At 43.0% G+C, this 26179-nt stretch overlaps 1 protein-coding gene across 2 annotated transcripts in view; it reads left to right on the top strand.

Annotated features, from left to right (window-relative positions):
• ANXA5 (annexin A5) overlaps positions 1–24475 on the top strand; it is a 29482-nt gene extending 5007 nt beyond the window's left edge. For both annotated transcript variants that reach the window (XM_006125587.4, XM_006125588.4), the window contains 11 exons: positions 397–481; positions 2340–2434; positions 4596–4709; positions 8993–9083; positions 11054–11133; positions 11707–11763; positions 15331–15424; positions 18153–18248; positions 19105–19163; positions 22262–22384; positions 23855–24475. In XM_006125587.4, coding sequence (XP_006125649.1) covers positions 397–481; positions 2340–2434; positions 4596–4709; positions 8993–9083; positions 11054–11133; positions 11707–11763; positions 15331–15424; positions 18153–18248; positions 19105–19163; positions 22262–22384; positions 23855–23917 — 957 coding nt within the window. In that variant the 3' untranslated portion in view covers positions 23918–24475. The remainder of the gene's footprint in view (positions 1–396; positions 482–2339; positions 2435–4595; positions 4710–8992; positions 9084–11053; positions 11134–11706; positions 11764–15330; positions 15425–18152; positions 18249–19104; positions 19164–22261; positions 22385–23854) is intronic.
• The last annotated feature ends 1704 nt before the right edge of the window (positions 24476–26179 follow it).

Below are 26179 nucleotides of genomic sequence, written 5' to 3'. Positions count from 1 at the left end.
AGTGTCCCCAGGATTCCATGCACACCTTTTTCTAGGACATGTCCTGTATATAAATGCAAAGCCACAAATAGTATGGTTTGCTCTGGGTACCATGCAAATATGTTGTTTTCAGGTACTAATGTTTAAGGCCCTGGTCTTGTAAGCCACTTTCATATAAGTGGACCCATGCCCCTGGTAGCTCATGTGTACGCTGAATTGAAACCACATTAGCACCTATCTGGCAAGAATTGTGTTTAAACCAGTTTTTGCTACAATGTCTAAACAGCATTTCTAGCAAAAAAATTAACTTTCAAATCTCATTCCCAAGTCCCAGCTGGGATCCTAATATGAACAGATGTACCAGGGACTGGTGTTATAAGCCAGCAGCTGTTGATTCATAGCATTTTTCTCCTTCAGCTCTCCAGAGGCACCGTGAAAGACTTTCCCGGTTTTGATGCCAGAAGTGATGCTGAGGCTCTCCGTAAGGCAATGAAAGGCTTGGGTAAGAGTTTTGGCCATGAGAGCTCAGAGAGAGTTATTTCTGTCAGCCGGATGGGAAGCTCTTCGTTTTCCTTTTCGGACACAACACAATGGCTGCACATGGATGTTTTACATTAGCTAAAACAAACAAAGATAAGAGATTTTTTTTTAATAGTGACGTGATGAAATTCTAACCCTGTAAGCACAAGTGCCAGGGTTTGTTCCAGTTCTGGGTCTGCCATTCTTAAGAGAGTTCACCCCCTAGCCTGGCACAGGGAGATGACAGCCACTTCCCTTGTTCAAAACCAAGGGCATGTACCGGAATTGAGACTTGAGCCCCTTCTGCAACGGCACATCCTCTGTTCCCTTCCACATGAGGAGATTTTGTGGGTAATGAGAACTAGAATAGCCCGTGTGGAGTCTTATGTAGAAGCCCCCTTGCCTGGTGCTGTACTTTGGGGTCATGTAACTCTGCCCTACTTCTCCCTTGAGTTGATAAGCAGAGCAAAGGGCCAGTGCTATGCCTTACTGAGCCGGGGTAAGGCATAGTATGTAGGCTCTCGGTACCTCAGTTGATTCATATAGGACCATGCTACATCATTAACGAGAATAGTAATGGCTCAGTGTGAAAACAGTTTTGTCATCTGCTGCACATAAAATAAGACTAATCGATTATCTGCTAAGCAAATGCTTATCGGATAGTTGAGTAGCAACTGGTCTAGTCGCTTCCCCCATCCCCTTGCTGCCTCTATCAGAGAATGCTGACAGAATCGATTTCAGGCCCAGCTTGATGCCTCTGACAGGTCCATATTTGAAAGAGGTTGAGATCTAGATGACGGTCTTCAATCTTTTCTCTCTTTTTTTTTTTTTCTAATCCATGCCTTTCGGAATTCTACTAAGCAGTGAGACTAAAATCTGTCATATGAGCTCTTTTTTTTTCCCCCTTCCATCCTGCAGGACAAAATTATGTGAGCACTCTATCAGAGAGAGGTGGGGGGGGGGGGGGGGGGAGAAGGAGCAGGCGCTGTTGCGGGGGGGAACCAGCTTTAGCTGGTTCATCCCGGCATGGGCTTTGTGGAGGGCCGTGGAGGCAGAGGCTTGAGCAGGTTCCCACTGTGGGTGCTTTTGCTTTTGAAATGTACATTTCAAAAGCAGAAGTGACACAGGGAGTACTGGACTAGCAGGGACTCAAGCAGTCTCTACTTTCCCTGTGCTCTCTGTGGTACCCCCCCCCCCCCCTTGCTGCCTCTATATGAGGCAGCAAAGGCTGGGACAGGGACCGGTGTTGGGGGCAGGTGGCTTAAAAGCCGGTTTCCCCTCAGCACCATCTCCAGGATGCTGCCTGCTCCTGCCCTGCTTCCTCTATCGGAGGTAACGAGTGGATAGGGGACATGGCTGCAAAGCAGCCCCTGTCTGCAGTGGTCCCAGTGGGGAGCTGCCCCTTTCCCTCCGACAGACAGGCTGTTGCCGCAAAGCAACCCCTGTGCACAGTGGATAGGGCTGGTGAGGCTGCTGGACTAAGCATGAGCCAGGACCAAGCTGTCCAGGCTTGTGCTGATTGCTGCACCTCTGCATTTTAAATATAATAAGAGCCCAGATTAATTCTGTAGGATTCTGCAGTGGTGTCCTGCCGGAGAGTAGTATGTCAGAACACTATCCATTTGATTCTCAGACCAGTGTGTCAAAACGTAATGGGATGGTGTGAGGTATACTGAAATTTTCATCATTGTGGCTACTTAATTAAACTGTTGTCTGCTTCCTATCTGATTTAGTGCCTCTTCTTGGCATTCGGTCCTTTCAAAGTTCACACCATTAGGTTTTTAGAAAAGTTTTTTATACCTTTGCATGTTCTTTCTTCTCCCCTCTTCATATAACTTCAGGTACTGATGAAGACGCCATTGTGAAGATCCTTACAGGCAGAAGCAATGCTCAGCGCCAACAAATTGCAGCTGCTTTCAAAACCTTATTTGGCAGGGTAAGAGGAAGAAAAAAATGTACTTTAAAATCAACTCTCACTGCAGAATCCACTCGTCTGTAGAATGTTAAATGAGAATATGCAGTTCTGCTATTTTACTTTTAAAAAAAAAATCTTAATCACCAATGAAATAAGAATATTCCATTTAGATTATCAAACAGACATTACTTTCTCTTTTCCATGTGCTCCTTCAGTGGAGTCTTTTGACATAGTATAGTCCAAATAGCATCTTCACTTTACTATTACTCTTTTTATGCTCTGAGGTTTGATCTTCCTGCGATATACAAAGAATATGAATATTTTGATGCCAGAGGTGATTCTTGATTTAGTGTGGACAGAACTTTCTAGTGCCTTGATTTGTCACATTTTGTAAGTATCCACTGTTTGCAAAAAGAGAGGAAAACCTAGTTGGAAGATGGAAAGAAGAGATTTTGTTATCCTAGCCCAGTTGGATAACTGTCTTTTTGACCTTTATTTCAAATAGAGAGTACAGTTAGATATTATTCTTTTTTTTTGTTTATTTTTAAACCCCCCCCCCCCGTACTCCTACTGATAGCAATCACAGTGGGTTTGTATTTTGTTTAGCTATCAGTCATAGTAAACTCTATTTCGTATTCTATTTTCGTCATGCATCTGACGAAGTGGGTCTTTGCCCACGAAAGCTTATGCTCCTACACTTCAGTTAGTCTATAAGGTGCCACAGGACTCCTCGTCGCTTTTGCAGATTCAGACTAACTCGGCTACCCCTCTGATACTTGACTCTATTTCCTAAATCATTGTAATAGTATGCAAGACATGTAGGAATACCCTGTGTGCATTATAGGGAACTAGGATATATAAATGTTCAAGCATTCTTAAAAATCAGAAGCTTGTACTAGGAAAACCAGTATTCAAATAATGGAACAAACAATTGGTACAGGTTGGACCTCCCTGGTCTGGCATAGTCGGCACCTGACTGGTCCCGAACGAGAGAATTTGCTGGACCAAGGGAGGACTTCTGTCACCGCCCCCAACACATCGCCTGCAGTTGGCAGGATGCCCCAGCTGGCAGCCCTGTATTGCCCACCCCCTCAATCTGGCTGGGCTTCTTGCCCAGCTACTGCTGGCTGCCTGGGTGGCACAGGATCTGGCTTCTGCTTTGGGGCTCTGGCCCTGCCCAGCCGGGGGCAGCCATAGAGATGGGGCTCTGGCCCCAGCTCTGTGCTCCTGGGGTTTCCTGCAGGGACTCTGGCCCTGGACTGCCACAAGGCTCCAGCCTCAACCCTATGCTCACAGGGGCTGCTGGAAGCTGCTGCAGTGCTCCAGACCTGATCCTGCGCTGAAATTTGGAAAAATCTGTCTCTGGCATATGGAGTCTTCTCCTAAACTAGATAGAGATTTTCTAATCTGTGTAGAGGATTTAGACTTAGTGTTGAAAATTTCAGCCATTGCTTTTTAGTATGAAAATACTTGAGTTGAAGGTTGTGTGTGAACATTTAACTGTTAAAATCTGTATGCTTTAATATGCATAAATATCCATTTGTTGAAGTTGGATTAGTTCATTACTTTTCTTCTATTGGTATCCTGCTTTTGCTTTAAACTACAGTTTGAAACTCTCTTAACCAGGATTCTCTGGTCTGGCAACATCCATGGTCCAGCATGGATGTTGCAGGACAAGAGAGTCCCGGTGGAGGGCCAGTGGGCCGTCCAGTGCATGACAGCAGGTTCTGCCCAGTGAGGTTGGGAGATGTGCACAGCTGCCCTGTGGGACTTGAAGCTAGGGCAGTGATGGCTGCTCAGAGGAGTTGGCAGGGCAGCGGGGCCAGCAGGAGGTGAGGAGCCGGGAGTGGGGGCCAGCAGCAGGGGGGGCAGAAATGACCTCACCTGGTCTGGCAAAATCTCTCATCCAGGACTGGTCTAGGGAGGTCCAACCTGTAGTAATTTATTCCTATGTGAGATCGACCACAGTATTTTCTGTAGCTCTCAGACCAAAATGTGTTGCTACATTACAAAATACCAGTGCATTCTCTGTCTTGCTTTATACTTTCAGCTACACAATTTCTCCCTCACTCCCCTGCTGTCCTGTCTCAAAAAACTAGCAGTGGCTCAGCTGTAAGCTAGTTTGCATGCCTTTTGAAATGGCTTCCTTCCTAATTGTAGTACTGTTTATTCTGTGAGTTAGGATCTTGTTGATGACCTGAAATCAGAACTGACGGGCAAATTTGAAACCCTGATGGTGGCTTTGATGAGACCAGCGCGACATTTTGATGCCCATGAACTGAAGTATGCACTTAAGGTAAAATGAGCGAGAGAAAATGAAATCTTTGATTGAAATATTTCAGCTACAATCATGGAAGGACGATTCTGCTTTTTTTTTATTAGAAATTTCATATTAAAGTTAATAACAAATGCTACACTGATTACTTTTGTATTTCTTGCATGAGTTTTCATGTCTTGACTTATTAATAACTCATCAACAGTAGGTAAATTAGAAATCAAGAATTACAGCAATGTCAATATTTTCAAAGAAACTTGCCTAACTTAGCAGTTACTTCCAGAGTAGTGGGGTTGTGTGTGTTTTTTGTTTTGTGTGGGGTTTTTTTTTTGTTAAAGAACCCAACTCCTTTTCACATTTTTCAACATAATGTTATCCACATTATACTAGGAAACACAATACCAAAAAATTGTTCAGGGCAGTTGATAAAGGTTAGGGCAGTGGCTTCCAAACTTCTGTTACTGACAGCTTTTAAGACCATGTCTTCACTTAGCAGAAGATCAGCACTACTATGATTCCATCTTCCAGAGTTTGATTTTATGGGTCTGGGTAAGATCTGCTAAATTGAACTCAGAGGGTGCCCCCGTCAGCAGCTGGTCCTCCTTTTCTTGTGCGGAGTAAGAGAAGCCGATGAAAGCATTTTCTCCCATCGGCCTCATGCTGTAGGACATAAAAAAAACTTGAATCGAGGTATGTTGACTTCAGCTACGTAATTAATATAGCTGGAGTTGCTCTTTGGGCTTATAATATAAGCATGTTATTCAGTATGCTTAGACTACTTTTCTGAAACACTATTGTTATGTGTCCCTGATACCATTGACCTTGAAGGCCAGTGATGAGAAAATGGATGTGTCTCTGTTGTTTCTAGAACTTACTAATTAAACCAGAGAATGCTGAACACGACATGGTACTGTCTAGTGCTTGGCCAATGACCTGGATATGTAAACTCCCAAGACCTCTGTTAACACATTTGTTAATAGGTTAGCTATGTAAACTGCTTTTCCAAGGACCTTTTCTTGCTGAGTATAGTATCCTAACCAAATACTGAGTTTGGAGTCTGGGATTTTTTGTAATACCTCTAAAATAGTATTAGGAGAGGGAAGGAGAAGGGATACTGAAAATAGAAACAAGTAGAAGCCAGAAGAGGAGAGGAAATGAGGAAAAAGAGAGGAGGACCCCCCTCCTCGGTGTCTCCCCTCCCCTACATGATTTCTAAAAAGCAAGGAAAAATTAGCTGAATGGGGAGTAGGAGGTGAACAGGGATGAATAGTGAAGCAGTTGTTTTTCTTTTCACTCTAACCCTCAGTTTTAAAATAGAATAAATATATTAAAGCTGTTAACATTTTTTTTTAAAGGTAGGGGAGGTTAATAAAAAGATGTAGATACCCAACTGCCACTTTAGGTGCCTAAAACCCAGAATCAGGCCTCATTGAAATTTGCCAAACCTCTTCTCACATGCTACCAAGACCTATGGGCAAATAAACTTGTTTAGCATCAAAAAATTTGCAATAAAATTTCAGTGGGCGCTGATATTTCTGCCGCCAAACGTATGCACAGCTGCTTCACTCTAAGCTCCAATGCTATGTCTGAACTGGGGGAAGGCAAGTGCTTCTTCGCCTAACTTGCTTGCAGGTTCTGACCTGGTAAACATGCTCAGAGCTCACTTACCACATTAGGCGCACATAGGTGAGCTCATAAAGTAGTCCAGGGGGCAAGGGTGGAGGACTTCCCTTTGGTAACCTTTAGGCCAGTACAGGCATTCCCCGGGTTACGTACAAGATAGGGACTGTAGGTTTGTTCTTAAGTTGAATCTGTATGTAAGTCGGAACTGGCCTCCAGATTCAGCCGCTGCTGAAACTGATCAGTTTCAACAGCGGCTGAATCTGGACGCCAGTTCTGACTTACATACAGATTCAACTTAAGAACCCCAGGCATCCCCAAGTCAGCTGCTGCTGAAACTGATCAGCGGCTGATTCCAGGAAGCCCCAGGGCAGGGGCTTCCTGTAGTCAGCCACTGGTCAGTTTCAGCAGCGGCTGACTTGGGGACGCCTGGGGCAGAGCAGCTGGGGTGCTGCTGGGTTGGTCCAGTAGCGCCACCGCTCCTCGGCGCTACTGGACCAACCCAGCATCACCCCAGCTGCTCTGCCCCAGGTGTCCTGATTCAGCTGCTGCTGAAACTGATCAGCAGCGGCTGAATCAGGACTCCTGGGGCAGAGCAGCTGGGGTGCTGCCGGGTTGGCCCAGTAGCGCCAAGGAGCGGTGCTGCGGGACCAACCGGCAGCGCCCCACCTGCTCTACCACAGGCCCGGGGCTTTGCTCCACGTCTCCCTGGTCTGCTGGGGGGGAGGGGCACTAGCTGCATTCCCCCCCCCCAGCAGACCAGGGACACGGGGAGCAAAGCCGCAGCGGCGACGGAGTCCCGCGCCTCCCCGGCTTTGCCAGAGCAAAGCCTCAGAGGCGCGGGACCCCTCTGCCTCCCCGGCTTTGCTCCAGGTGTCCCTGGTCTGCTGGAGACGGTCCCCAGCAGACCAGGGGCACCCGGAGCAGCTTTTCTCGCCCCGGAGGTTGAGGTGGCGGGACCGCTGCGCTCTGGGCGGTCCTGCTGCCTGTGAGCTCCGGGGCGAGAGAGCTCCGTTCGTAAGTGCGGATCCGACATAAGTCGGATCCGCGTAATTCGGGGACTGCCTGTAGTTAGAACGCTTCCCTGCAATGTGATGATCCACCCCACCCCCAATTCAAGTGTGCTATATGCCTAATGATGAGAGAAGATTTGAATTGTACAGTGAATATCATAACTACTGGCTTGTAAAATAATCTGATGAGTGATAGGAGGGTTCTCTCATTCTTGCACGTTGAAGCTGTGGATAAATGATGGGGTTGGGAGGAAGAGGTGGTGTCAATTTCAGAAGTGTGCCTTCTCTGTAGTCTGGTAGTCAGGGCACCTATATAAGAGACTGAGGATCCAGTCATCCTGCTCCAGTGACTGTTTTTATTTATCCACAATAGAACAGCTTCAACAAGCTCAATGTCAGAGTATCCCAGAGCTCACTGGCTAGTGAACTCACTGAAGAGGTAGCAGACCCTTATTCAGATTCTTACCCCCACCCACCCACACCTCAGGTGGCAGAGGGAGTTGGAGGCTTCCTATATTCTGGGCCCTCACCTCTGGGTTAAAAGTGATAAGGGAACTACTTCTTATGAAAACAGTGTGGGTACCTAATGCCAAGAAAGGGTTTGCAGGTCAGAATCACAAGCAGAAAGAGGTGAGGCTCAGACATCATGCTGAGTGCAGCATGGGATGCGGCTTAGCATCCACCACTCGCATTGGCATCTGCTTGGCTGCTTGGGTGGGCAGCTGCTAGCTTTTGGGGATCCTAGTTTGAGGCACCTGTTTCCCCATTCATAAGGCAGCCTTAGTGCTTAAGTCAGGTTTTGTGAATCACTTGTTTTCGTAGGTGGCTAAAAGTCAGGCATGGTGACACTGTCACCACATCTTTGCCCATGCATGCATTTGAACGATGATGCATAACCTCATGGGCTTTGTTTTGAGATACATTTATAAGTAACTTGTGCATAGAATTCTCTCATTTTGGAGGAATTTTAAGTGCTTGCCGGAGCCACATGACCGACTGCTTCTTGACAGAAGAAAACCATTTTGAGCTAGGGCTGGTTAACATTCATTTTGAATCCCCTTCAGGCAAAGCTCATCCAAGCTTGCATAAATAAGGTGTTATCTTGGCTTTTGTGACTATTCTCTTTCCAGGAGTGGAACAGGACTGTTGTGCACATTGTAATTCATAGACGTTGAATTAAAATGCATGAGTGCCAGAGTAGGCTATTATTTAAAAAATGTGTATTCATGGTAAAAGGTTGTTTGTAAATGTAGTGTAATTCAGATGATAGGTTGACTCTGTATGCTTGTGATCTAGTGAAATGCTGTAAGCCAAGGAGAGTACCAGGGAGTTGCCAAGAAAGCATGGTTACATCATTTCAACTTGACTGTTGTTACAGATCATGTTACCTAAATGTAATAGAGCTTGGTGTGCTTGAAGACTAAGCTTATTAAGTCATAGACATACATGGTTTTCATGGAGCTGTCAGTCAATCCCCATCTAAAGTCAACCCAAACATTAAAATCTGCCTTTAAAAAAAAAAAAAAAAGTACACAGCTAGTAGAAAGAAAACTGTGCGTTCCCCCTCCGGAGTTTGCAAGGTAGAACATTGCTGTTGGATTCACTGAAGAAATAATTATCATTCTCTTGGTTACTATATTCGTTGCTATGTATTTGTGCTCTTCAACATAGGGAGCAGGGACCAATGAGAAAGTGCTGACGGAAATTCTTGCCTCCAGAACAACTGCAGAGCTGCAGAATATAAAACAAGTTTATCTGGAAGGTAAAGTTCAGTCAAGATTTATTCCTCTTCATATTTTTACTATCTGTATTAAATGCTGCATACTTGAGAGCTGAGGGAAGAAATCAGGATAGGAGTGAACAAGTAGTCGACTACTTGCATCCCCCCACCCTTTGCTGCCTCTGTATCGACTACTTGCTTACATCCCTACTCCAACCCACAAAACAAAATTCTACTTGTAAGATAAGTCTTCATTTTTTCACTCTTATCCTGTATCAGAGGCAGCGGGGGGGGGGGGGGGGAGAGGGAGGAGGAGGAAGAAGAGGGAAGCAGGAGCCAGTGCTGGGGGCGGGGGCGAGCTGGTTTAAAAGTTTTTTTTTTTTTTTTTTTTTTTTTTTTTCCCCCTCAGCACCATCTCTGTGGTGCTGCCTGCCCCCTCTCTCTCCGTCAATCAAAGGCAGCAGCATGGGGGAGGGAGGGTGAGGCATCTGCCACGGTGGGCCCAGACTCACCATGGTCAGAGGGTGCTGTGATCCCAACTCCCTGCTGGGACTCCTGCGGAAAGGGGCTGCTGCTAGCTGGGCAGGCAACCTGGCTCAGCCAAGAAAGTACTTCTTCCCCCTATGAGGGGGTTTCATTTTGTCTGCAGGAGAGTACTGCTGCCGACAAAGCAGCATTCACTCTCTCACTTGCTGCAGCAAAACTTTGTCATTCATGAAGGGGTGGGGGTTTAAGCACCCATGAAAGACGAGTTTTGTTGGATCAAGTGCAAAGGTAAACATACCCTAAGGGTCTTCATGCTAAAGTCAATGCATCTCTTTCTCTATCCTGTGCATATGTTTCGATGGGTGGGATGAGCCACACAGCAACCCCAATATGAGTGATAGGTCTCCCATCTGCAAGTGGCTCTTCCTTTGATTGGTAGGGATAAACCTTTTCCTTCCCTGGTTAGGGGGACTTCCTAAAAACAAAGGCAAATGGCTAAATTAGCTGTATACATATGCAGGCTCCTGTATTGGAGGGAATGTTTCATATCTGAATGAGACCCCAGGCTCCCTCCTAGTGCAGAATTCCTCGTTCCTGTTTGGTCCTGGAGAAGGCCAGATTGTCCCTTCTGCCTCATTGCTGTTGGGTTATGTAAATATAAATGATGATAGCACATAGCATTTCCGTATGAGGCTCCTTTAGACTGATTAGACAGATTATGATAATCAGCTTAGGTGAACCTTCAACTTTCTCTGTCTCTTGGGAACTAAGAATGTTAAGAATCAGGTAATTGGCTAATCGTGTAGTCGATAAGGGAAGGCCCCCTGTCCTGGCTTGCGCCAGTTCTCGGAGCTACCCCCGCTTCAGCTCTGCATTTTAAATGTAGTAATTTAAAGAGCCAGGAGGCTCTTACTGCATTTCAAATGCAGAGCCACAGCAGTAGTAGGTCCTGGACTCAGACCCGGTGGGAGCTGGGACTGAGGAAGCTCGGCTCAGCCTAGCTCACACCGGGTCCAAGACCACTGTAGCTCTGCATTTTAAACATAGTAAGAGCCGGCCTGGCAGTAGCCACTGTCCGTGGGGGTCCCAGCTCCCCCCCGGGAACCCTCTGCAGACAGGGGCTACTCCACGGGATGTAGAATTTTATTTTGTGGGCTGGAGTAGGGATGTAAGTGAGTAGTCAACTACTCGCATCCTCCCACTCCTTGCTGCCTCTGTATCGACTACTTGCTTACATACCTACTGCAACCCACAAAATAACCCTCTTGGCAGCAGAGGTGTGGAGGAGGAGGGGGCACCACAGAGATGGTGCTGGGGGTTGCTGGTTTTTAAGTCTGCTCCCCCCATCATCGGTTCCTGCTTCCCTCCCCACCCCCACTGCTTCTGATACAGAGGCAGGAAGAGTGGGGGAAATGCAAGTAGTCAACTAGTCAACTGATCGCTTCATCCTTATTGAGGACCAGTGAGAGTATCCCTTCCTTCCACTAGAAAGAGCTGAGATTCTGTAAGGTGACTTTCTCTTGCAGAATATGAGTCCAACTTAGAAGATCATGTCACAGGAGACACAACAGGTTACTATCAGAGGATGCTAGTCGTCCTTGTTCAGGTAAGTCTTCATTGTGTGTGTGTGTGTGTGTGTGTGTGTGTGTGTGTGTGTGTGTGTGAGCGAGCATCTGTCAGATTGGAGTAATAGACTGCAGAAATCAGGGCAGCATTTGCTTATGTCATAAAGGATAACTCAGAAGTTATATCTGTTTTACAAAGAGCCCATTCTGAATTATTTTCATACGCCCATGGACGTAAATCTTGGAGATTGGTATAGTATTCAAACCAAGGAAGTTAGTCTATACTAGAGCTGCCTGAAGGGGCTGTAGCAGGATGTAGGAGTGATCGCAGTGAATAGATTGGAAGTTATGGTGGCTCAGTTTTAAGGATCCAGTTCTGCACTGGTCTGTGACAACTGTAACCCCCATTTGTAATGATGTTCTCAACACGCTGCTAGATAACATATATTTTTGATTATAATTGAGGGGGCAGAATATTTAATTGTCGAGGGAAGGGAAATAAGATTGCAGAAAAACAGATGTTGATGATTTTACATTGAATCTTATGCTAATTATGTTGGACTAATTGTATCAGCGTAACTCCCTTTTTTTCTTGGCATTGGATATTATTTTAGGCTAATAGAGACCCTGATGGAAGAATCGATGAGGGTCTGGTTGAGCAGGATGCTCAGGTAGGTGAAAAAATTTTTCGTAGTGTGTTTCATTTGGCTTCTTATAAGTTTACATACAAATAAAATAGGTTCACAAGTGGGGCCCAGATGTGAGAGAGACTTAGGTTTTGGAGAGATACTTGTTTTGTTGATTCCTTTCTGTTGTAAATGTTGTGAAAACAGAGAAGCTGCAACATTCAAGATCCAGATTCCAAGCACAAGTTCTAGGACACTTCCCCCTCTGCGTTTCCTTCTCCCCATCCTGGTTTTGTCAGGTATAAAATGAGAAATATAAATAGTATGGCAATGGGAGCATTATAGATTTCTGAGAGGAAATAGACATTTTTATCATTAGATATTCTGGAGCCCATCATCTAAAGAATTTGGGGACATTCAGATTCATTCTTTAAGATCTGATGTTCTGATACAGCCCAAACTTACATGAAAGACTTGTGTAGGACCTATGCTACATAACACATTAGCACTGCTCATGTTTAAGGATGATTCAAAAGAAGGTGGAGCTCTCAAATGAGTAAATGGACCAAATATGTTGCTTTATTGTAACTACATGGAAGTCCCAGAACTCCCATTGCATATATGACTGAATATTTTTCCAGGGAGTGAAATACTGCAGTTGACTAATATTTTCCATAGCTCTATATAGCAGTATAGTAATTTTGATGTGCTCAGCGGTGCCATTTCAATTGGCTTTGTTGTTAGTTATAGTGGTGGTCAGGTTCTGAGCAGTTTGGCTGCAGAGTTCATTTAATGTATGTTGTATCTTGGCTGTTTCAGATAGCTTTGGGCTGAAAACTTTCTCATGCAGGGTTTGGGCCTAGGTGAATGAAAATAAAGACTATTCAGAAAAGGAGACAAGAAGGAAAAGGAAAGTACAAGATCAATATAATACTCTCTTGCTAGAGGTTTGATATAAGATTAATAGAAGAACTGGCAATATATCCAGGCTAGACCTCCCAAAACAGGGACTCCCTCATCTGGCAACATCCATGGTCTGATTGGTCCAGGAACACTCGTGGTCCTGGCAGTCCTGGCTGAGAGCCCCAGTGGCAAGAGGGCTGGCAGCTTGGAGCCCCATGGGGCTGGCGCCAGAGCCCTGGTAGCGCAGCAGGGGCTGCAGCAGCTAAAGTAGCAAGACTGGCAATGTGGCAGCCCTGATAGCAGGGCTGGGGCTGGGGACACAGCTGCCCAGCAGTGGGGGCAGCTGGGGCCAGTAGCGGGGAGGGAAGGTGGTCTTGGGAGCCGGTAGCAGGGGACCTCCTTTGGTCCAGCAAATTCCCTCATTTGCAAGACCAGAGAGGTCCAACCTGTACTTGCTCTTCCACTTCTGTTTCCACCTCTGATGTGGAGTGGTAGAATCCAGCAAGCCTCCATCTCCATCTACTGAGCTTCAGGATCAGCCCTGAAGAGATCAGAGATCGGCTGTTAGTCTAGTTAGTTTAGTAACTGTCTCCCTATCTGTTGAATTTATCAGGTTTTGCCTCTAAACTGATACATTTAGCCCAGGAAGGTAGTACACTTCTGGCCTCAGTAAATAGACTTCATTTGGCTTCTCTGAGGGTAGGCCAGCAGCTGCTCTTCTGTGAGGACTTCGCCACACTCCAACAAGTACTGTCTTAAGTCAGTCTAGATGTTAATCTAAAACTAAACTAAATGTAATGTTCTCTGTGTGTACAGCACTGAGCAGAATGGGCTATGTGCTAACATGAGACAAATAATAAAAATCATTGGTTTAGGAACAGCTGGAGTGAAATCAGCGTAACCTCCTTGTGTGGTCACTCTTCAGTCAGTTTGAGTGCCTTATGTTGATTTAGCTGTGGTCAGTGTTATGATCAGAGTTTACACACAAAGTTAGATTTAAAAGCATAAATGCGCTTGCTGGAAGGCTTCATGTGACACTACTTTATTTCTTAGAATTCCTACGATACCTCACAAGAACCACAAAACAGAGAAAACAAGCCGCTCTCAAGCTGCAGCAAGTTACCTCACTTTAAAGTGTCTCATTACAGATCACACACTTCACCCCAGAGCCAGCTAGCCTGCAGGCAATAACAGGACTTCTCCTTCTCCCTCCCCCTTTCTCGTAAATGATACCATGCATTTTTAACACAGTCCTCAGTATGCCACAGTCAGTCGGGGTGAGGGAGTTTGGAACAATCTGCAAATGCATGCAACTATGCAGTCTCACACTAGTAAAGGAGGAGTAAAATTCTTGAATTCTCTTAAATTGGAAAAAAATCAGACACTGTTAATTGTGTTGCATATTATGCAGGTGAATCATTCTATGAATGTAACACTGAGTCAGTTCCCTATAACACTGCAGGTTAAACTTTTAACATAGTAATGCAGTTAGCCTCCAAGTTCAGGACTGTCTAGATTTTAATGTAAATATCACAGCATCCTTTGAGAGTACAGTTGTGGTAACTGAACTATCTTTTGCTTCTGGCTATAACTGGGTTGTAAAGAGACACTTGCCAAACCATCTTAAGGAATGAACCTTTCATACTTCCATAAAGGAATGTAATGGATGCTACTTGTATTCTCCCCATAATTCTAACCCTTTTCAGATGGGGACCCATTCTGACAATTCAGGAAGACTTGGTGACCCAAGGCAATTAAAAAACGGGGGAGGAGGGAGGGCAGAGCCACCTGGGGAGACACTTACTGACCCTTTTGAAATGCAATGGTGACCCATATTTGGGTCCCGACCCATAGATTGGGAAACCCTGATATAGAGAGATTATATAATTAAAATATAGAAACCTAAATGAAGATATGCATTCCAGAGGCTAGAAGCAGTGCTAAGGATGCACAGGTCTCTGGAGATCTGTCCCTAGGTCTTAAATAAGGTCAAGAATATATAACACAGGCAGAGGAAGTATATGAGAGCTTGCTAAATTTGCGTCCAGGAACTTCCGTGTGTGTGCTTTAGATTGGAAAGTCAAGAAAAACACGCTGTCCAAAATACCTGTGGGGTGGCATGTGTATATTTTGATGGTGCTCAATGAAGTGCTGGTTAGGTACTGGCTTCCTTACCAGAACAGCAGTCTAGCCTTCTGCTGCTATATATATTTTGCCCTCGTTAACTTCAGCAAGTTGCTACTTTGTAAAGCTTAAGAAGTGTGGAGCCAAGTAGAAATTAGCTCATCGATTGCATCATGGCTGAAGACTCTGTCATCATCTTTTTTTTTTTTTTTTTTAAAGAGGGAGGGAATATTTCTAAAATATATTTGCTAACAGAGTACCTCATGTTTTATATGAAGCAAGACTACTACTGTACATGTGCCGTATATCTCAGGGCATGAACAGGTTGGACTATCACTCATATGGCATAATCTGGGACTAAGGGAAAGGAGAGGTAATGATGAAGGATGATGGCAAGACATATCTGTAGCAATGATGGAACTTGTATCCAAATGGATACGGCATATCCATTTTTTTCTTAAATATTTGGGAGATGTCACTCACGGTTCCTTCCCTCCCACTGCAATTATTATAGAGTGTGGAGTCCTCTAAGTGAATGTGTGAAGAAATAATTAACTTTGTTTTGGTTTCTTGAAATTATGACAGGCCTTGTTTAAGGCTGGAGAGCTGAAATGGGGAACAGACGAAGAAAAGTTCATCACCATCTTGGGGACTCGCAGTGTGTCTCATCTAAGGAAAGGTAGGTGAAATGGTGCAACTAGAGCTGAAAACCGAGAATCTCAGCTGTGCCTAATACATGTTGGTTGCAGTGCACAAAGGAGGATCTATGAACAAACTGGTTCTGGCTCCCTGATCTTGGGAATGGTTCGGTGCCTTTGTAACTCCCTAGCTTTTACTCCACTTCTTAAGTGTAGGGTTGCCAGATACTTTCACAAAAAATACCGAACATGAGGAGACCCACAGTTGTTGAGGGGGGGAAAAAAAGCGGGGGGGGGAGGGGACCCAGCCAAAAAAAAAAGATGCAATGCACATTTAAATTCCCATGCTCCACGCTCCGCCACCCCTGCCAGATGCAGCAGAGGAAGATTGTCTCAAGCAGCCTTCCGTCCAAGAAAAACAGAAAATACCGGACATTTTACATGTCCGGTATTTTCTGGTTTTTTTGTTTTGTTTTTTTTAAATGGACAGGCTGCAAATACTGGACTGTCTGGGCCAATACCGGACATCTAGCAACCCTACTTAAGTGATTTCTCTTTGTGTCCTCCAAGTGGTTTCCTCCTAGGCCATTTCTTCATTTACAAGCTTACAACAGCACAGCTGTTCCGATACAGCAATGGCACTGTAAGAGTGTTTGTGTAGGCACATTATGCTGATGGGAAAGAGCTCACTTGTTAATATAATAAAACCAGCTGAATGAGAAGCAGTAGCTATGTCCACAAGGGAGCATCTCCTGTTGCCGTATCGCTGTGCACATGAGTGCTTATATTGGCAAAAGTTATGTTACTTTGTGGAGGGTGTTTTCATACCCTGAGCGTCAAAACCTTTGCTGATATAAATGATGGTGTAGGCATGGTCTTAGAAAATAGCAGTGAAAACCTCTCGTTTGGAGGAAGGGTGTGATAGATCTGAGGAGAACAGCTGGACTGTGTGTTACTGGTTTCACCTGAAAAAGAGCATCAAAGTGTGTGGTGCTTATTTTCCCTAATGAATCATGTGACGGAGATCAGCCTTTTTATGGGATAAAGGGCTTTTTTAATGTATTTGTTTTCTCCCAGCCCCCACATGCTGTAGCTTCCCCTCCGACCCAGCATCTTCTGAGTATATTACATATGTTTTACCAAATTCTGGTACGAATTAAGATGGGGAAACACGTTTGAGTGGGGATGAATTAAGATGGGGAAACACACTTTGTAGCTCTTTTTCAGGTGAAACCAGTAACACACAGTCCAGCTGTCCTCCAGCTCAGCTCAGCTCTATCACACCCTTCCATGTTTGAGTGGAAGGTTTTACCTGATGATTCTTTTCTGTTCAAAGGATTTGCAAAATGATAGGAATTTTGTGAATGTCTTCTAACCTGAGACCAGTTCTTTTGTTTATATGGCATTCCAAATTATAATAAGCATTTTAAACATGTTTAATTTGAATGGTGCTCCAGTGGCACTTCTCGCATGCTTGAAATTAAGCCTGTGGGTATTAGGCAGAATACCGACCTTTTCAGAAGGCACCACAACATGAAGGGACATTTCCTGGCTGTTACTTACTTCACTTCTTGTTGTTTCTTACACCCTGGTCTATTTTCACTTTTTTTGTCTTGCGCTGTTACTTATGCTTTCTCTCTTTAGGGTGAGTCATCTCTAGAAACCAAAACAGCCCTTAGCTAGAAAGAGTAACAAAAAGCCTGTGTTAGATGTTGGGATTAAAAGAATTTTCTGTGAACCAGCCACTGAAGACCTTAGCCATTGGTTTACACAGCTATTTGTTCTATCCTTCACTTTGAGATAGGAGTCAGGATAATAACTAAATGTACCAGCCTGCACACGTTTGACACGTTGAATCTAAAAGGCAGAGTGGCTGGGTGAATATAATTTGTTTGCCATATTAAATCTGGGTTCTACTCCCATTTCTATGGATAACTTCTGAATTTGTGCAGTCTCCTTTGTTAATTTGTCTGTAAGGTAGTGGGGGCTTGATTGCCTTCAAACCTGGGCTCATTGCTGTAATGTGCATGGTTACATGTAGGCTTCCGGTGCATTCGGGAAGCTGCCTGTCTCCCCACCCCTCCATGCTACTGGCTCTGTTACAGAGGTAGCAGCACGGGGAGACAGGCAGAGCTGGTACACCTGGGAAGCTGGCTTTAAAGAGGGCTCCCCAAACACACCAGTTTATATGCAACCACTGACGTTTTTAGCAGTTCCAGGGTTACTTAAATATGTTTTAACATCCCTAATATAAGCAGTGGTTAGTAGAGATAAGACCAGAAGTCCTGAATTTCTAGCTTCCAGTTCAAACTGGGTGCTGGATTGAGGGGTAGGATGGGGAGGCTTTCTCATATCTGTGTAAAGTTGTCAGATTTGATGGTACAGCTTGATTGAGTTAAAATGCCGAATGTTCCACATAATCCCGCATAGATGAGAGCTTTGTTAGGTAGGTGAGGTATCTTATTTATTTAAGATGGTGTTAATGTTATTCTTGTTTAAATACACTACTTATGCCAGCCAGACTGTAGACTGCACTCATGGGCCTTGGGAGACTACAGAATATCCTCTTCCCTGAGGAATTGTACTGTATAATTAGTCTGCTAGGGAAAATATTCTAAAATAAGGCAGGGGAAGAGTGTCTGGAGAATGGGTTTGAGCAGTGGATAATATATTGTTCTTGGATGAAAATAGCATGCACTGAGGGACAGTGAGAGGAGAAGCAATGTTTCTGTACGCATAATTAGTATGTACTTGTCCTTGGTGTTTCAGTTTTTGACAAATACATGACGATCTCTGGCTTTCAAATTGAAGAAACCATTGACCGTGAAACCTCTGGGGATCTGGAGAAGTTGCTTCTGGCAATTGGTAATTAAGTTTTACTCCTGCTACATTATTTATAGATTCTATAATGTGAGCTCTGAAAAGATGACTTGGCAGTTCCTTTTAAAGGGGTTGAGACAGTGCTGAGTAACCTGATCAACAATCTGAGTTAAGTTGACACCTGTATTATCAAGCCAGTGACCTGAATTCTAAAATCTCCAATAGTACAAGGGATGAAATTACTATTTATTGTTGCCATTCTGACTTACCTTGGAAATTCACCTGAAGTCTAATTTTATAATGCTATTTAAATAATCTAAGATGCAGGAATTCCAAAAAAGGTTTTATTTAGTTAGTCCCTGGCTAAAAAAAATGTTGTTTTCATTGTTGATTTTGAAGGGTGTAAAATGTATGCCCTCTTATGTAGTAACTCATTTGAAATCTTAATTTTTATTTAGTAAATAAGCTTTTCCTCTAGTTATCGTCTATTTGTGAATTAAGTGGATTCTGTTCAGCTATGTGACATGCAAAACACTGTTAACTAATATCTAATTGTGGGACCAAATTCTGTCTTCACTTGCTTGGGCTAGTTTGCAACTTGAGGGTTTTTTGCTTGCAGGCTCTGTATTGTTGATGAAATATGCTGCATTCTATCTTTTAGATCCTAAATAGGACTAGCAGTAGGTGTAAATTAATAGTTCTTGTTTGGGAATCAATGAGCCAGGACATAAACCCACGCAAATGAAGCAGGGAGGCATTGGGAAAGAGAGTGACAAAGTTTCTATCCCAGAATTTAAACTTGTATTTACTGTGTAATGTGAAAGTCAACATACTTACCTCCCTTCAGATTGTCATACGTGTTCAATAAAAACTGATTATTATTAATGGTTCATTTTCTCAGTGAAATGTGTCCGAAGTGTACCTGGTTATTTTGCCGAATCTCTCTTTTATGCTATGAAGGTAAGTACTTATTTTCCATGTGACCCTTTTTTCTCCTCCAAGCAACATCTCTCTCTCTCTCTCTCCCTCCCCTTTCCCCTCCCCTCTCATCCTTTGTACTCCTAAGAAAAGAAGAGAGGGACTAGCTTAAATTCATCCAAACTTTACAAAGCTGTGACTAATTTACATAAAATAGACAGTATGTTATGCACTGTAATCTTTAGTTTGGAAACACTACCATTGGAGATGGTCTGTATCCCAGCATGCCATGCTTGGTCTTACTCTGAGCCTTCTGCTGGCCTGAAAATGGAACAACTACTGGAAGCTGTAGTTCCTGCAGGTGACAGATATATTTTGAACATGAGGATGATCAAAGGCAATGTGGTAAATTCTGCAGATTGCAATGTGGATCTCTCTCTCTCTATTTAAAAAAAAAAAAAAAAAAGACCATTTGTAGACACGTATCCCAACTCTATAAAGTAAAATTCTAGTGCCTCATTCAAATGACTTTTTGAATTGCATCCCATGTTTGAGAAGTAAAGAGAAGCTGCCAAAAATATTCTTAAACACCAATCTGATTTTACTGATTCTTTCATTCACTTGCTCCTTCCCCCCACCTCATTTCTTCCCACTTTCCTACTTTTGCTAGATATGCATGCTCTTTTTTAGGCCTTGTCTTGGAGAAAAAGATGCATTAAGATATAGTGTGTTTATTAACATGAGCTAAAATCCTAGTGAAGACAATGGGCAGTTGGTAGTTTTCATTAGAGTTAGTAGAGTAATGACGAGACTCTCCATAAGTCTTTTTCTTTAATGAAGAAACATACCTTCTAAAATTTGTCTAAAGTGGGTTTAGCAAGAAGTAAAATGTTTTAATACAATGTTTGCATGAATAGTTTCTTGTAGGAAATCATGCGGTGATACCTGGATTTTTTTTTGAAAGTTCGGTTGTTCTACTGCTCTTAAAGAAAAGCCTTCTAAAATGTAAATGAGATGAAAATATAGGGTTCTATACAAATACAATGAGATTTTGAAGATATATTCTTCAAATCTGTGAAATTTAATAGAAAATCTTTCTATAGGAATATTGAACCACCATATATTAGATTTCTGTTGCAGGGATATAGTTCTTTCTAAAATTCTTCAGGCTGATTTTAAAAAAGACTATAGAAAGTTGGTAATTTTATATTTAACATCTGTAAAACGTGTAAGGAGACCATTTTCAAATAACGTCAGCAGAAAAATGGACTAATATATAATTAATAAATCTGTCATGATACCGTCACTCTTTTAGGGTTCAGTCCTATATGACACTAGAGCTGCTTGCAGATCTGGAAGAAGCAAAGGTGCTTTCTACTCCTTCTCCCTGGTTGAAAAGGGTTTTTTTGGTTCCTAGCATAATTTGAGAGTGGGGTCAGGTCTGGCCACCATCTAACACATTCAGATGTGTACCCTGAAAACCCACCACGTCACAACCAAACGTTAAAGGATTGACTGGATTAGCAGGGCGACGGGAGAGGGGAGTCCCCTTGAATCTTATTGAGGGATATTGATGGAACCACCTGTAGAAACTTGCATTGCCACTGCCTGTGTTGATCATTAGGAAGTTGAGACTTCAGGGCTGTCAACATGTCACCATTTGTCAGTGCTAAAATTCACTAAGGCTGTGTCCAGACACAAGGGTTTTTTCGAAAAAAGTAGCCTTTTTTCGAAAAAAACTTCACCTGCATCTAGACTACAGCCGCGTTCTTTCGAAATTAAATCGAAAGAACGCAGCTTTTCTTTCGACGGCGGAAAACCTCATTTCACGAGGAAGGACGCGTTTTTCGAAAGTGCTCTTTCGAAAAAAGGCGTCCTTGAATGCAAACAGGGCTTTTTCGAAAGAGAGCATCCAGACTGCCTGGGTGCTTTCTTTCGAAAAAGCGGCTTGCTTTTTCGAAAGTACTGCTTGCAGTCTAGACGCTCTTTTTCGAAAGTATCTTTCGAAAAAGCCTCTTTCAAAAGAGGCTTGCAGTCTAGACGTAGGCCCAGGGTATATTTGCATGGCAAAAGCTGTGCACAGTCTAGCCTGTTCTAACTAGCTTGCATAACAGTAGCAGTGAAGACAGTGTAGTGCAGGCTTCTTTGCTGCTAGTACAAATCTGGTATGGGCACCGGGTACATGCTCAGCTCACTAGCATGCTCTGAAGCCTTTGTCTTAATTGCTGTTTTTATGCATGCTAGCAGGGGTCAAGCTAGCTTAGTTAGGCTTGGCTTTACATAGGTTTTGTTGTGTAGACATTAGGGATGTGAAATCCCGATTAATCAGTTAACGTTTAAACCTGTTAACCTAACATTTAACTGGTTAACTGACTAAGCAGGATCATTGGTGGGGGACTGTAGGGAGCTGGCTGCCGGGGCTGGCGCAGGCCACGAGTAGGGGGCTGCTCACGGGGAATAGGTTAATCCAGTAAGCGTCATCCAGTAAGGGTTACCCGTTCACATCCCTAGTAGACATATCTCAAAACTTTTATTTTTTTTAGCAGAAAATTCCTGTCCAAACAGAGAATAGGCTTAGTTACTCTACATTTACCACAGTACCCATCATATGAGCAGTCAGATAATTTTGGAAAGGATTATGTCTGCCAATGACTCAGACTTGGCCATCAAGTCACATGCCTTGATTAGTCATCACTGTGCTTGTGCACCAACTTTCAGTGAAAGACTTTCAGTGGGGGATCACTCAGTATGACGCTGCTCCTGATTGTAGTATACAAATACCATATGGTTTGATATTTGGAGATGAATCACTTCTATTTGGGCACTTATGGCCTGAAGCTACAAATTGGTGAATGTGAAGTTGGAAGTTGTGAGCATCATCAAATTCATAGAAACTCTGGGCGCAGAGTTCATCCCATTGAAATGTGAAAGCCTTCTGCTATAGTCCAAAACATTTTGTACTGATAATAAGGTAGAAATGCAGTGGTTCTTTGAGGGCCAATATACATTCTCACTGTATGTTGAGTGTATCTACCAGTTATAACCACACTGCAGAGGACTCTCAGACTTTTACTAGATCAGAATATTTGCTCAGCGTAAATTGATTCTTTAAAATAATATTTAAATATCATTTCACATAGGGAGCTGGCACTGATGATGATACTTTGATCAGAATCATGGTTTCGAGGAGTGAAATTGATCTGCTGGACATTAGACATGAATTTAGAAAGAATTTTGCAAAATCTTTGCATCATATGATTCAGGTAAAATCTCTCCACTGGTAAAGAAATACTTGGGTGAGAATAGCATTTATATATGGTATAAGATTTCTTTAAAGCTTAGTATAACAAAACCTATGTTATCCGGCACACTCAGGAATTAGGGCGTTCTGGTTATCTAAAAATTCCGGTTATCTGAGGGTCCCATCAGTCTAGGAAAAACAATGGACAATAATTGTAAAACTCAAGTTTTTAATATTGGTAGTTTTGTATTGTGAGGAAGTTGGTCTCACATTTCTGTTTTGAGGTAAAGATGATTAGTCCTTCTTAAATTAAAAAATTAAGCCAATCATGGTAAACCAAGCCAGGCCTGTGTGCAATTGCCCCCTAGGGGGCAATGCTGGTTAAAGTTTTCTGGTTAACAGAGTGCCGGAGAACAAAGGTTTCACTGTAGTGTAGGTAAAATTGGAGAACAATATTGAATGAATCCATTTTTGTAAAGGACTTAAATGCTTGGAAGGGAGATATTTCCTAAAAAGGAGAACTTTAAATTTCCTTGTGCAGTAGTGGGGTAGATATATGTAAGAAGATGGCATATCTTTTTCCTTTCCTGCCTTTTTTTATACTTCTTTCCTGGTATGAGCACCTTTCTTTTCACTTTCCATGTCTTAGAGAAGCTATTAGCATAGAAGAGAATGGATTGGGATTGTTATCTTGTATATGATTCTGTTCCATTATTTTTCCCCGAATGGAGCTGGACTGCAATTACAATCTGGTATCCCTTTACCATTCTGCCTTTGTCTCTGCAGTAAAACTTTCCTTTTGGCAATGATGTAATCAGTTAAGTGGGAAAAAAGGGAGTTGGTGAGACATCCAGATATTGCGGGATTTCCATTTATTGGTTTTAAAGTAAAAAGCTGTTAATATAACCCATAACTCTTTTCCATAGTACACTATTTGAAGAAGTATTCTTCAAATGATATTGTCTCCATTTTCAACTCTTACTCACACTTCTCTTTGTACACTACAGTCCTTGAGTTCTGCTCTGTCAAATTGCTTTTGAAATTATCAAGTGGAGCCAGCCTCCTGTTCTCTGGAGTCAGTAGCAAAACTTCCCTTTTCGTTGCCATGGGAGTAAATTTGGGCCCCTGCTAAGTTATGGGAAGGTCACCTCCAATATGTGAAAGGTTTTAATTTGTATTGTTTTGGAGTAGGATGGTTTTTCATTAATTTGTAAATGGAAGCAATGACTTTCTAACTTGTGGTAAGTGGCCCAACTCCATTATTTCTATTAGAAATCTTTTAGGAATTGTTATTCTTTAAATCAGTGATCTGGATCTTAACACATTAATCAGAGAATCAGCTTTTCATTCCTGAGCACATAGTCATACAAATAGATTTTCTGTGGGTGGAGCTTAGTCATTTCTTGGAGTATTTCCTGGGCTTGACTTTAATTTTTTTAAATAGATTTTATGGTTGTGACTCACTGTGACAAACCCTTTGTTTCATACACAGAAAGATACATCTGGGGACTTTAGGAAAGCCCTCTTGCTCCTCTGCGGTGGAGATGATGAGTAACGCTGTCAGTAATATGAAGGATTTGGTCCTGCTCCCGCTTTGCAGCGCCTTAGCATGTCTAGCTATATTTTGTATGTTAGTATTTTATAGCTGCTTGGAGCCAGACTAGCATTGTAATGGTTAAAAATACTCAATGAACATCTTGTTACTGAAGTGATACACAGTTTCTGTTCCTACCAGCATCCAACTAGAAATCTGTCCGTCCCAACCTCCAGGAATTTATGAAGTATCTCTTATGACTATGCAAGTGTTAGCATCTTCATGGAAGAGAGGTTTTTGGCTTAATGCCTAAATCTTTTTAGATGTTTTGCTGAAGTAGAGAAAAACCCACACATTCCAAAAAGAACAGAGAGAATTTAATCTAGTCTTTTTTGTAACTTCACTTATGTTAACTCATTTTAATAGAAATATTAAGATAGCTTTAAAATTGTGAACTAAAGAGAATTATCCTTCATGTTTAATAATATATATGTGGTGCTATTGGAATGAATCTGTTCAACAACATGAGTTATCAATGGTAACCTAACGTACCAATAAACTATTTCCTCCCCAACACAATTGTATCTGTTTTGACAAGCAAAAATCTATTTGTTTTTCGGATTATGCATGGTAGTGGGGTCACTTAGCCAGAGTGTTATGTATTTTCATAATGCTCTGAGATGGAAAAGTAATCATGAGAGAGATGACTTCCAGATGGATGGATTGGTGTCAGAGGAGAGCTCTCTACACCCTTTTTGGGTTTCTAAGTTGTTATTTGACCCTGTAAACCAGGTACAAGATAGCAATGTTGTTGGAAAGAAGTACACTCAATAAGGTACAAGGTACTGCATGTAAAATTTCTTCAGTCCTTTATCTTTCTTTTCCTTGCAACAGAGTTATGCTCATACTGCCCGTCCATGCCCAAAGTGGATAACATGCCAAGACCACATAAATGTCCCTGAACGTGATTGCACCAAGACTCTTCAATCATGAATTTTTCACTTTTCTCCCATGGATCTCCCACAAATCTTTCCCCATTTTCATTCACCACCTGCAGGATGCAACTGACAGAGAAAATAGGTAGAGAAACACCGGTCTCTTTTGCAGCAAATTGTATAATGATTGGAGAGGGGTTTCCCCTTCTGAAATTCTGGGTACATATTAAAAAGGTTCCTCGCCTGAGACTAATAGGATCCCAGATCTTTCCTAATCCATTTATTCCCTTATTTTTTGGGGGGAAGAAAGTCCTTTAAAATTCTCATTTAATGTTCTACCTTTAAATTCAGTGCCATTAGCTTAGCATTTATGAGCCAGCCTGCAAATTAAACCAACATGGGGTATAAGCAGTTACGCATGCAAAACAGATATCTGTGTCTAGCTTCCAAAAGATGTGTATACACAGCTGCTTAAAACTTAGGTCATAAACCACTAAGTCACAACTGCAGAAACTTCACATTTTTTAGTAGTGCTTTTGAAATTGACTCTCAGTACTTCAGCTCTTTAAAAACAAAAGCTATTCAGTAAAATATGGACTTTAATCCATAACATTCAAACGTTATTTTAATGTAAATATAAACTTGAAGTCAAATCCATTGAAATACCTTTTTTCAAAATGCTTTATTTTTTCCAATATCTTTCTGTTTATCTTCCCTGCCTCTACTCCAGGGGTGTCCAAACTTTTTTCAAAGAGGGCCAGATTTGAAGAAGTGAACATGCGTGAGGGCCGTCCCCGCACTCTCAGCCCCAAGGTGGAGGGCCCGCGGGGTCGGAGGCGGGCGGAGAGCGCAGGGCACGCCGGCCTCACGGCGGCCCGGGGGCAGGGCGAACCCGCAGCCGAGCGGGGGAGCGGGACTGCGGATGTGCCTTACAGGGCAGGCTCTAGGACCGCAGAGGCCATGGGCGGCGGCGGCGGCAGCGCGGCCGGAAGCGGTGCGCTGGGTGCGCCAGTTCAAAAGAGCGCCGGGGCGCCAGGAGAGGGGGAGGAAGCGGGGGCCGTATTAAACCGGAACACCGGCCGCAATTGGCCCGCGGGCCGGACTTTGGACATGCCTGCTCTACTCAATTTTAAGAAATAGTTTTACTATATAATAACTATGAAAGTAGTTTGACTTGCTATCTCTAGTAGGCACTTGTGTTGTCCACAAATGAGGATAGGGAAGGATTATCTAGATTTTATAGATGAGGAACTGAGACACAAGTGATATGCCAAAAGTTACACAGCCAGTGGTAGAGCTTCATTATTGAATTCATATGTCACACAAGTCATTATAAAGTGCCTTAACC

This window comes from Pelodiscus sinensis, chromosome 5, assembly GCF_049634645.1.
Source record: "Pelodiscus sinensis isolate JC-2024 chromosome 5, ASM4963464v1, whole genome shotgun sequence".
NCBI classification, from domain to species: domain Eukaryota; kingdom Metazoa; phylum Chordata; order Testudines; family Trionychidae; genus Pelodiscus; species Pelodiscus sinensis.
The sequence above is the reverse complement of the archived record's forward strand: the minus strand, read 5'-3'. Positions and strand labels throughout refer to the sequence as shown.